Source organism: Callospermophilus lateralis, unplaced genomic scaffold (assembly GCF_048772815.1).
Source record: "Callospermophilus lateralis isolate mCalLat2 unplaced genomic scaffold, mCalLat2.hap1 Scaffold_73, whole genome shotgun sequence".
NCBI lineage: Eukaryota > Metazoa > Chordata > Mammalia > Rodentia > Sciuridae > Callospermophilus > Callospermophilus lateralis.
The window spans coordinates 2,552,511-2,564,744 of record NW_027515346.1 but is presented as its reverse complement, the minus strand read 5'-3'; the positions used below and the strand labels follow the sequence as shown (position 1 = coordinate 2,564,744).

At 39.9% G+C, this 12,234-nt stretch overlaps 1 protein-coding gene across 1 annotated transcript in view; it reads right to left on the bottom strand.

The window, feature by feature from the left end:
• Positions 1-3,684, bottom strand: part of LOC143389376 (nucleotide sugar transporter SLC35D2-like) — a 48,776-nt gene extending 45,092 nt beyond the window's left edge. The window contains exons 1-5 of the mRNA XM_076842487.1: positions 3,488-3,684; positions 2,679-2,718; positions 2,494-2,580; positions 1,725-1,792; positions 176-247 (exon numbers count right to left, since the gene is read on the bottom strand). Coding sequence (XP_076698602.1) covers positions 176-247; positions 1,725-1,792; positions 2,494-2,580; positions 2,679-2,718; positions 3,488-3,684 — 464 coding nt within the window. The remainder of the gene's footprint in view (positions 1-175; positions 248-1,724; positions 1,793-2,493; positions 2,581-2,678; positions 2,719-3,487) is intronic.
• Positions 3,685-12,234: the final 8,550 nt, after the last annotated feature.

Sequence of the window (12,234 nt, the reverse complement as noted above, 5' to 3'; positions counted from 1 at the left end):
CCTTCCTAACTACTGCTCCCACAAACTATCAATTTGATGGCAAGGAAAGAATTTAAACTTCTCAAAAGCTGAAGTAGAACCAAGACAAATAATTTTAATATCTCACATATGCTGGGCACCTATTCAAGGTGCTTTAAGTTGTTTAAAGAAAAGATGTATTAGAAATTTTGCTCACTTGAGTAAAACTCCTTCAGCAAACATTGTAAACAGGATGGAGAACCTTCTTAAAACTGTAAACATTAGTAAGCTGCAAAAACAAAGATAATTAGGTAAAATAAAGTTCAATTTATTTTTTAAACCAAGATTTTTCAAATTGGTAATTTAAAATAATGCTAATCATTTCCTTTCCTATGGAAATTCCATGCTGATTAACTTCTTATTAAATTAAATCCTTACTTGTCTCTAGAAATAAATGATTTAAAAAGCTAAAAAAGTTGCTTTTAAAAAAACTACTAAAAGTGAGAAACATTAACTATACAATGGTAAAAATCATACATCATAAATAATACATATATTTTTAAATTTTACTTTGCTAAGTATGCAAACATCCTGACATACAGATGTTAGTCTTTAATGTGAAAGGGCCTATATCACCTTTCTTCACTAGACCACCCCAAAACACCTAGGAAAATCTTACCCCATAAAGCATTCCTTGCTTGTCCTTTTGTGAAAGTCCTCCATTAAATTCCTAGAGCATTTTGCTTGCACTAATAAACATATAGTTATTTCTGAATATGTCTTATCTCACTATAAAGTGCCTTATATTTAGCTGGCAAACAAAGGTAGGGGATGAATGGATGGATGGATGGATGGCAGGCAATGGATGATAAAAAAGCAAACTATAAGCAGCATTTCACAGCAGACCTTCATTTCTTTCCAAGTGGGTAATGAGATGGAAAAGAATGCCCCACCCATGATAATAAATCTGTCTCACTTGGAACTCTCCCCAGAGATACCCCTGGCCATCCTGTCAGGTTACTTGCTTTAAAAAAAGGAAATGAAAAATGATATGCCACTGATTCTCAAGACATCTCACTATTCATGATTATCCAAAATGCCAGAGCTTCAGCTCATGTAGAAGTAGTGGAGCCATGGGTTTCTGTCAAACTATTTTCCTATGGGTGTCTTTGGAACATCACAAACCACAAAGGGGAGAAGCCAGGAACTGGAAGGTTAGAGGATAACAGTCAATGTAGTCAGAGAGAGCTACTGCTTCTTTCTAAAAGTAAAGATGCTGCCTCTATAATTACATGGCAGTGGGTAAGATATTAATCATATTTGTTATCAGGGTTCCATCTCATTTTAACTATTTCATGTGAGAAGAAAAACTGAAAGTTCTCATTTCCATCCTTTTTTGCTGTGTGGAATGTGCCTAAAATATAGTACTAATTAACTATATTAATGAATAGAAATCCCAGAAGCCTTTTATCTCTCACTACTACATATCTGGGAAAATAATGAAAATCCCCTATCATAGCATTTTATAACATTTTAAATACCTCTAACATCAAAATGAAACAGGATAAAGCAACTATTCTTTCTCTTCAAAAGAAATAGGCTTACACTAAAGCCTTTAGTGCAACCTTCATTATTTAGTAACAAAAACTTTCTAGTCCTTCCGTTTTTTTCTAGAATCAGTAACAATGCATTAAATATTTGACATTTACGTACAACTTTAAGAACACATTATATTAACCTCACTAGTAAAATAAAATTATCCATATTTCAGTTTCTTTGTGCTGAACAGTCCCGTGATTTGGTTCCCAAAAAATAGTAGAGGTAGTGGAAACGTCTAGAAAATTTAAAAAGGGATAACAAAACTCAATAATAAAGATAGCTAAAACAAGGTCCTTTCAAACAGAAACAGTTTTGCTTTTATGATCAAATTATTTCCACTTGAAACTTAAGATTAGTTCTCATAAACAATTCTGAGCCCCAGGAAACACCCAAACAATATTAACTATTCTCTGAGACACAACACTAAACTAGCAGAAAGCGAGGGAGGAAGACAGGGAAGAAAAGAAATATGAATATGATCGACCAATGTAGGATAGAAACACTATTTGCTTTAAAATATGATAATGTGTTAGCACATGGCTCTAATATCAGCAGAAAAAGGCAGGCATTTTATCTTGATGTGGAGTCAAGCAGAGGCAGACAGAAGAACATAAAAATAAACCCAAGAATAATGAATGCAGGATACACTGGCTAGATTAGACGGATATAGAAACTGCAGAACTGTTGCTCTCCCAACAAGTGAGCATTAATTAAAACAAAAAAGATTCCTGGGGTTTTTTTCTTCCCTAATTTTACAGAGACTGTGAACTTCTCTAACACACATTACTGCATTTATTCTTTAACTTCATAACATGTGCTCTATCTAGATGTGGATTTTGTTAGAGCTACAATTTTTAAATATGCAAGGCTCTGATAAAAAAATACAGTGACTCCTTCACATAAAACAAAGTACTACTTTTTTTTTTAATCTTTTACCTTTCGAGGTACATTTCTGTCAAATTCAGGAAACTTGACTACTCTGAATGCCTTTCCCACCCAGAGAACTGCCACTGTGGCCACCATCTGTAAACAGAGAACACCGATGCACTGTTCTACATATAAAGACACACAGAGAAGTTCTGACAACATAAAACCATGTAACGCTGAAGATTCCAACTAACCTGGCCAAGTCCAACACATAGCGATGAGGGAAATCTATAAAAAGGGCAAAGAAAGAAAGAAAAGAAAAAAGTCAGAAAACGCAAACATAGCTCTGTGAATTCAACTTTTGCACCGACAATCTTAAAATGTCTTTTGATACAAATCCACACCAACGTCTGTCCTTTATTCAAATTAAAATCTTGTGGGGAAAAAAAAATCCTGCCGGTTATGAGGCCAAATCACTGATTTTATAGCCTCGGGCGGCCACTTGTCTCATCTTGTCCGATTCTACAATTTCGGCAGGCTGCCTGCAACGGATTTTTCAAGCAAGTTAAGAAACAGATCTTTTCAACGGTTTCACACCTTAAAAAAAAGAAAAGCTTCTGCTCCAAGTCCCCGTGACAGCAGCAGAATAATCGTAAATGGGCGTGAAGATGCGCAGGTCCCCAGAGGCTGTCAGCTGCGTGGGGACAGGCTGCAGAGGAAGGAGCGCATCCCACGCTCGCTTCCCCGCAGGGATGCACAGGGGCCCTAAAGTCACCAAGCAACTTTGCTCCAGGCAACGAAAGGCAGGATGTTCAGGGAGGGCGCTGCACCCAGGGCAGGGCAGACACTGCCGAAGGCGGCCTGGAGCGCGAGGTTGTCTGGAGCGCTGCGTGTGGAGTGGGACCCTCACCCGGGCAGGCGCGGCCCCGCCGCCACCCTCCCCGGATCCCGTCCAACTTTACTCCGCTTCAACTTTGGCAACCAAAGTCCAGGGAGCCTGCGCGGCGCCGCCGCCCGCTCCTCCTCGTGGTCTTGGCCCGCGCCGCCGTGGCCCTATCTGTAGTTGGTGAGCACGCTCTTGTTCACCACCACGATCAGGAAGGAGCTCACCCCGTAGAAGCCGGTGACCAGCAGCTTCAGGAACACGGTCAGCGTTTCCGCCGACGCCATCCCCAGCTCCTCAACATCTCTGTGTGTGGAGGATTTCGCGGGGGCTTCTCCTTTAACCCGAGCATGCTGACGTTTATGGACTTCCGCCATGGCTGCGGCGGCAGCGGGGGCCTGGCAGCTGAGCCCAGCGGCGCGGGGGTTTGCGGCCACGGCTTGCGGGGAACTCATGGGGTCTGGGCCTGCGGATCGAGCCTACAGCACGCTTGCCGGTTCCGCTGCCTGCACAGCCGCCGTGCATCTCCGCCCAGGGGCAGGGAAACCCGGGTTCACACCCTCGGGGACTTTGCTCCCACATTGTGCAATGCAGGGTTAGAGGGGAGTGGACGCCAGGCTTGGCCAGGGCAGTGGCTACGGAGGACCTGGACAAGGGGCAGCGACGACGCAGAGGCAGAAGCCACTCGGGGGCACTGGAGTACCAGGCGGCCCTGGGTGAACGTTACACAGTGGGCATGTGCCTGCGCAGGAACACGTGCCACGGGTCTCTGCTCTGCGGGCTGTGTATCTGGAATGTGCGAGGCGGGCCGCTGGCGCTAGCCGCTGTATTCTCCGGATTACTGCCGCAAAAGAGTGCCGACCCCTCGCTATAACAGGTGGCTGGCTGAGTAGTGATGGTTTGTTGAGTCTAGACTTAATTTGAATGTGGTTTGATTTGTGGAGGTGGTTTGGGTAGTTTTTATCTCTCTTGCTGGGGGTCCAAGCCATTTAAAAACTATCAGATGTCACTAAACAGTAAGCACACACAAACATTTCATTTTGCAAGGCCTCAGACTTCTCATACTTTCTAAACTTAGAATACACTGAAGTAATTCTTTCTCTGAAGTTTTGAGGAGGGTTTTTTTTTTAAAGAAAGATGTTGACATATCCAAAAAAAGTAGCAAGATAATCAAGCCCCTTGGGAATTGATAAAAGTGTAAGGTGTTTGCAGTCTAAAAGACTTCAGTTGCAATTCTAGAATTTCTTAAAATGTCCCCTGCCCCCAGCTGTGTGTTTTAGGGTCAGTTAGATAACCTCTCTAAACCTGCATCTTCCCTTCTCTATGACATAAAGCTGGCACAGAGCTTGTTTTCAATACATAGTAACATCATTATAGAACAGTAGCAAAGAAATCACATTTTGTTCATGTCTAATTTTAATAATAGGAAAGAACTTCAAATTATTTCCCTGAATTCTAGGTCTGTATGTCTTTTGTTTCCTTTTTCACTATTTTCCAAACTGGTAAAATATACATAACATAAATGTATCAATCACTTTTCGAGTGTACATTTTACTGGCATTAAGTACATTTGCATTGTTGTGTAACCATCACCATAAAATCTGGAGAACTTTTTCACTATCTCAGACAGAAATAATCATCCCCATTCTCCACTCCTTCCCTCCCCCTGGTAGCCAGTGTTCTACTTTCAGTTGCCATGAATCAGACTACTCTGTGTACCTCAAATAAGTGGAGGCATGCAGCATTTGTTCCTTTGTCACTAGCTTGTTTGACTTATTGTAATGCGTTCAAGCTTCATCCATGTTGTAGTGTATTTAAAATTGTAAGTACAGACACCCAGCATGAAGTTCTTAACACGGCCTTCAAAGGCCTAGGTGCTGTGGCTCCTGTCCACATCTCCAGAGGCACTATCCACATTTCCCTTCTAAGTCGCAGCTAAATCAGCAGTGGGGGTTCCTGCTTTGTATCTTTACTGCCATTTTTCTCTTCTTTCCCCCACCCCAGTGAAGAACTGTCTCCTGATAAACTCTTACTTCTCCTTCTGTATTTGGCAAAACATTACCCCTTCTCTGGGTAGCCTTCCTTCATACTTCCCCTCACCTCATCTTTTTTGAGGGCCACAGCCAGAATGAGTGGTTGAGAGGTGACACCAGCAAGCCATCGAGATGATGATGGTTATGTTAAGCTATGTATTCAATTGTATATTAGACCCCTGCAGTCCGCCTCCACCTGCTACTTTTGAGTTCTGGTGGGGATTCCTGGGAAGTGCCGGAGGAGGGATTTCCAGTTGGTGTGTGGTGTGTCCCAGAAGAAGGCTGCATGTGTGGCGTTTGCAGGAGTTCTGAAATAAAGTTTGTTCCTGCTTGAGTGGCTCATGATTTTGCCCAGCCAGACTGCAGCACATCTTTATCAGAATTGTTATCTCTCCTTCATGCCCCTCCTGTTCCATCTTTGTATACCCCATTTATATATTGCCTCACTCTGTCCATGCTGCAATAACAAAAGGCCTGCAACAGGGTAATTTATAAAGAACAAAACTGTTTCTCACAATTCTAGAAGCAAGTCCAAGACACTGGCAGGTTGGGTGTGTCTGGTGAGAGCTGACCTCTTCTTCTGAGATGGTGCATCCTCAGCAGCTGAAGAACACCATGCCCTCAGATGGCAGGGAGGTCAAGGTCAAAAATTAAGTTAAATGTTGTGTGAAGACTCTTCTAATGCATCATCACATTGAGGGCAAAGCCCTCATGACTCAGTCCCCTCCTAAAAGTTTCTTAAGACTATCACATAGGCAGTTAAGGCTTGACTGTATAAATTCTGGAACAGACCTTCAGAATGTAACATAGAGGCTTTGGATTGCATGTTTATGTGTCATTCTCTTCCACTAGACAGAGAACTGCTTGAGAACAGCAGCTGGCCAGGGCACCTACCATGGTTCAGATGTTTTAGTTGGATGAATCAATGGATGGTAGCTTTATAACTAGGAATAAGGAAAAAGACCAAATCTCTTCCTTGAATTCTAGCAGCAGCAGAAAAATGACTAGAATGTTATATTTTGAATCTATATATTTTGTAAAAAGGATAAGTAACTGCTCATAATAAGAGTAAATATGTCTACATATATGTATATATGTTTACACACATATTCTTGTACATTTGTTAATGTAGAACTAAGGCAGAACACTGATTCTCAAGCCAGGCTTTGCTTCTGATACTAGTTTTGTGACCTTGGGAAAGTTATTAGACATCACTGTGCTTCAGTTTCCTCCTCCATAAAGTGATGATAACAATAATATCCACTGTTAGGATTATGGTGAGAATTAAATGAGTTAATAAATGTAAAGTGTCTAAAACACACTAAAATACTTTACAAGTGTTTATTATAATAACAATGATTACTGTTATTATTATCATCATTGCTATCATGCATACCTTTCTCTTGTCACTTATGATTCCTTGAGGAACAGGCAAACATGACTCTCTACATTATTCTCTTCTAAAAACTTCAAAGTATCCCATTACCTAGATGATCATAATTTATATAACCTTTCTTGTGGATATTTAAGTTATTGCCAATTTCTCAGTTTATAAACCATCCTTGTCCATTCAACTTTGTGCAGTAGAAGTTTCTAGATGTAGAATTGCTTAATCAAAGTCCACCTTTTTAAAAAATTAATAAAATCAAGAAATCAATCTCCAAAGAAGTTGTACTAATTCTATAGTACCAGTAACACTACATAAAAATAAAACTTGTTTTTAAAGTCATATGGCAACAACAGTGGGGAAAAAATATGAAAGAGGGCAGATAATAGTTCTTCAAGTTCTACCCTATGGAGATAAAAAATCACATAACAAATTTGTGCAATAAAACAATTGCGATTATACAAAATGAAAATATCTCCTAAGAGCACTGATCCAGGTAACACCTATTTTTTTTCTCATGTGACTACATTATTTATTGACAAATATTTGTTAAGACCTACCACAGGCCAAGAACTACATTTGATTTTCTCAACGCCAATAATGATTGGGTTGCAGTGAGCCCTCTGTAAAATACTGTGTCATCTAACAGAGTCAAACATTCTTGGTAGGTGCCCAGGAAGATAAGGTGGGTTGCCATATTCTAACAGGATTTTGTCCCTTTTGCACATTATAGGTACTTACACAATTGGGTAATTTTTGGTATTTTAAGCACTCAGACCTGTTTACTAACCTGAGTAACTATAAATGGAGATCCACACATTATTTAGAAACTGCCTTAGATGTTCTCACTGAGCTAAATCTTCTCTATTTGGAAAGGCCAACTTTATGGATTGATCAATTTTAGATCTAGCTAGATAGAATTACTTGCAGAAAATCTTTGTAATTCAATCATGTATTTTTTTAAAAAATAAAAATCCATCATGTTTCTTCATCAGGGAAAATTGATTCTCTACACTGTTTTTTTAAACATAACTCATATTATTTCTTTTTCTCTGCCCCTCTTCCTTTTATATATAAACATGGAGTTTGAAATGTCCTTGTATTTCGTGCCTGTCTTGGTGCCTGGTATGGCATTTGTGATGAGTCATCATTGACTGTGGCTTCAACAGATTGGGCCACTTGCTCTTGTCCTGGCATTCTCATAGGCCATTTAAGGTTCACTTTCATTCACCAGCTTTATATTTCGCTGCCAGCCTAGATCAATGACCTGCTGTGCTGTACTACTGTTGACTTTATAGTCAGAAAGCAAAGGTCATATAGGTTCTCTATTTAAATTATGCTGTTAAAATTCTGAGACCCAAAGAACGTGGGAAAAGTGTGAAGCTTCTCTGCACTGCCTCATACTTCTCTAGTTGGGCTGGGAGAAATGAACCTGTTGATCACTTATGGTTGGCCTGGCGATGTATGACTCTTATAATTAATTTTCACATCTTGTCCTTACTGTCAAAATGGGCAAAGTTGTGACTTATGAAGTTCTGGGGAGAAATAAAAAATATCCACATGCTTCTTCCCTTTTCAATGCTTTATTCACTCAAATCACTCAATATGATCTCACTCCATAGATTCTTAATCAAGAAAATGGCAATTCTTAATGCTAGGCACCACAATAGACATAGTCAGTTCACAGCAAACAATTCTAGATTAATTTTAAGCACTGCAAACACTTAGTCATGACAGGCTCATGACAGACATTCCCTCTGCATGCTAAGCTCAAGTGTCAGATCAAAAGTCTCAAATCTTAGGCTCTAAGTCCAGCAGATGCACTCACTCAGACCGTGGTGATTAGATAAGGAACCAAGGCAGGCTTCTCCTGGGGTGAAGCTGACAGCTGGCTGAGGAAGCAGGCATAGGGAGAAGTCCTTTACTCATCAGAGTCAAGAGGCTGCTGTAGAGTTTGAGAGCAGTGAGAACAATGCAGAAGATCAGGAAGATGAGAAGAGTTGGAATATCAGTCTAGACCCTCATCAGACTCTCAGCCTTATGTGCATTAGTGTTAGCTGAATGTCTGTTCATTTGCTCCATCATTTATACTAAATTTGGGGGCTTCTGACCATCCCTTCAATCCCTATAAGCTGCTACCAGATTTTTCATTGACAACATTCATCCTGAGGTTAAAGCATCTAGTCTGGTGGTCCCCACACTGATTTTTCTTGCTTCTCGCTCTTATCAGGGATAGGGCAACAAGCCAGAGACTTCACTCTGAGTTTATGGGGGGGAGGGGAAGAAGTGAATTATTTGTGCCTGAGGGCCATATTGGAAGGCTCCATAGGTGTGCCTGGTGAGACTGCAGGTTTCAAACTGAAGTTTTAAAATGGAGTTGCTTAGGCTCAGGCCTAAGGCCATCCTTATATTTACCCCTCTAGGAAGTAGGCATGATAAAAAATGTATAAACATGAAAATAAGGACTGAGAAGCATATACTAGATCTCTCAGCTCTAAGTGACTGGGTACAGATTTTGCCTGAGGTCTATTCAGCAAATGATCTGTACTCTTTTCCTAAACAATCCTGCATCATTTGGGGCAGGTGGAAAGAGCTGCTTTTTAATGTTTTGGCAATGTCGATACTTCCTTTGATTGTGGTTAGTGGTTTTCAACACTATGAAGAAAAATAACTAGGATAAAAGAATTGCAGTCTATGGAAGACATGGTCTGTAATGACTCATTCACAAATATACCAGATACTAAGTTAGGCATTGGCAATATGAAGATACGTCAAACTCAGTATGTTTATATCTGACCTTTAAACAAATCTCTTCCCAGTCAGCTGCTTTTTCTATCTCCAGTCTTGGTAAACTGACCTCACTGTCTACCTATGTGCCAGGGCAAGCTATTAAACATCACTGGGCTTCAGTTTCCTATAACTACTCCACAATAAGTCTTCAATCCCCACCAAACTAGTTTTGCCCTTCCCACTGCACTGAAGCTGCTCACCTCTAAGTCAACCAGGACTATTGTGGAGCTAAAAACCCAGTGGTCACTCTTGGTCTCTTGCTTGACTCCTCTATGACACTACAAACCCTTCCCTTAACTTCTGGGCAACTCTGCTGCCAGGAAGACCTCCTGGTTCTTGGGCTGCTCCTTTTCATTCTGCTTTAGTGTCCCCTCCTTTTTGACCAGATCTTTTAAGTTTAACATTCCTCAAACTCGAGTATTTTCATTCTATTGTATTTCATTCCATGGTTTCAATTATGATTTGTTGTTTTGCCAGTGCTTCCCAGATCCATGTCATTTGTGTTCTTTTGAACTCCAAATTAATAAATCCACCTGTCTCCTGAATATCTTCAACATGTCTAAAACTAAGCTCATCATTATCCCTTTAAACCCAGCACCCTGCTTCTCCTCTATTTATCTGTATTATGCTCAGATAATATCAGCTGAAATCCTGGCTGGCTTAGCCAACCAAAATACTTCCCTTTTATCAGATCTAAACAAAATTTAATCCAAGTGTTAAATCAGTTGATTCCCATTTATATGGGAATATTAATATGATCAAGATCTCTATGACCTGTATTATGGTAGAGAGAGGAGACTTGGTATAATCTTAAATAAGACTATGATAATATCCTGCTGGCCCTCATATATAAGAGGTAAACTGCTTTTAGTTGGTCATACAAATCAATATATAGAGAAAGCATTTTCCATGTTAAAGTGTCTGAGTATCTCTATGACTAAGTATCAGGAAATGTAATTTTGATTTGCCCCAGTAAAAATACAAGTTGATAGTCACTTATCAAAAATGTGTGGGACCAGCAGTGTTTCATATTTCAGATTTTTTTCCAGATTAGGGATCCTCAACCTATAGTACATTTGAAACCTCAACTACAATTGGAGTTACCTTCTGGTTAAGTTTAGAATCGTGCTCAACTATTTGCTCAGGTTTGCCTTCAGCATTGGACAGACAAGGTTACTTAAATGGGAATGTGAAAGCCATTACCACTCATGCATCTTTCAATGCTTTCATGATGGCATTAATCCACAGTTGCTCTATACACATGATAATTCTTTCTGTTTACTTTCCTGGTAAGGAAGAAGTTTCAGAGGCTTCCTCTTTCTATGATCATGATCTTTATTTCATGAGTGAAAGAGTCGATGTCAGGATTTTGTCACTTGTCAAGTGTACCTATTATGTCAAATTTATCAACATATCTCTCTTTTAATTATACATTTAAAAATGGGAGCTGGGTGTGGTGGCACACACTTGTAATCCCAGCTACTTGGGGGGCTGAGGCAGAAGGATCACAAACTCAAGCCCAGCCTGGGAAATGTGGCCAGATCCTGTCAAAAAAAAAAAAAAGAAGAAGAAGAAGAAGAAGAAAAAAGTGCAGGAAGGGGGCATGGAGAAATAATCACATGGACCCGCTGAACACATCATTTCAAATTAATCTAAGATTATAATTATCACCTAACCCATCTAACCCATTTCTATAGTCTGAATGTTTATGTCTCCCACTCCAAAATTCCTATGTTGAAATCCAGTCTCTAAAGTGATAATATTAGGAGGTACTTCTAAGAGCATCCTTTGCAAGTGATTAGATCATGGGAGCAAGACCCCCATGAATGAGATTAGTGCCATTATAAAAGAGGACAGAGAGACATCCTCACCCCTTCTATCATCTGATGATACAGCCAGAAGGCACCAACTATTAACCAGACACCACATCTCCTGTGTGTTGATTTTGAACTCATTTCTCCAGAGCTGTAAGAAATAAGTTTTTGTTGTTTATAAGCTACCCAGTTAATAGTATTTTGTTATAACGGCCAGAACAGACTAAGATATCCAAGTAAACCCCCAATTAGACCCCAGGACTCTAGTTGTCCAGTAAATAGTATCAGTTGGCCAGTGTTTGAAAATCCCCAATAAGCCATTTCCTTTTCCTCAGTACTATACACAGTTACTCTGGTAAATGACTACAAATTCCTTTGGGGAGGGCTTGGAGGAAGATATACAGTATACATTTGTGGCTATTATCCTCACAGATAGTTGAACTCCCCTTAAATCCATGGGATTCTGTTCTGTAAGTAGGCTGAGTTCTGAAAATTGAGGAAAAGACCATGACTCTCAATTTCAGAGATTCAGGTCAGGTATTTTTGCTATCAGGCCTGTTTTTTTTTCCTATTATGTAGATTAAGCACCATTTTAGTAGGCTGCCTGTCTTTTTCATTCTAAGAGAAATTATAATTGATTAACTACTGCCAAGAGTTCTGTGGGCCAAAACACTATGTTACTGCTTTCCTTTTATGGTAAATATGCCCTACAGTACCTTTGATGGTTAAAGTACTGCTACTTGCACCAGGACTTCTTTATTAAATTTGAGAGCCCATCTCAATGGTGAAATTTCCCATCACAATTGACAGCTACAATAGAACTTCTAAATTATTTACATGTTCCATAGAGAAACATGCTTCTTGATATGGTAGAAATGGGAGGATCCTCTGGATTCTTTTAAG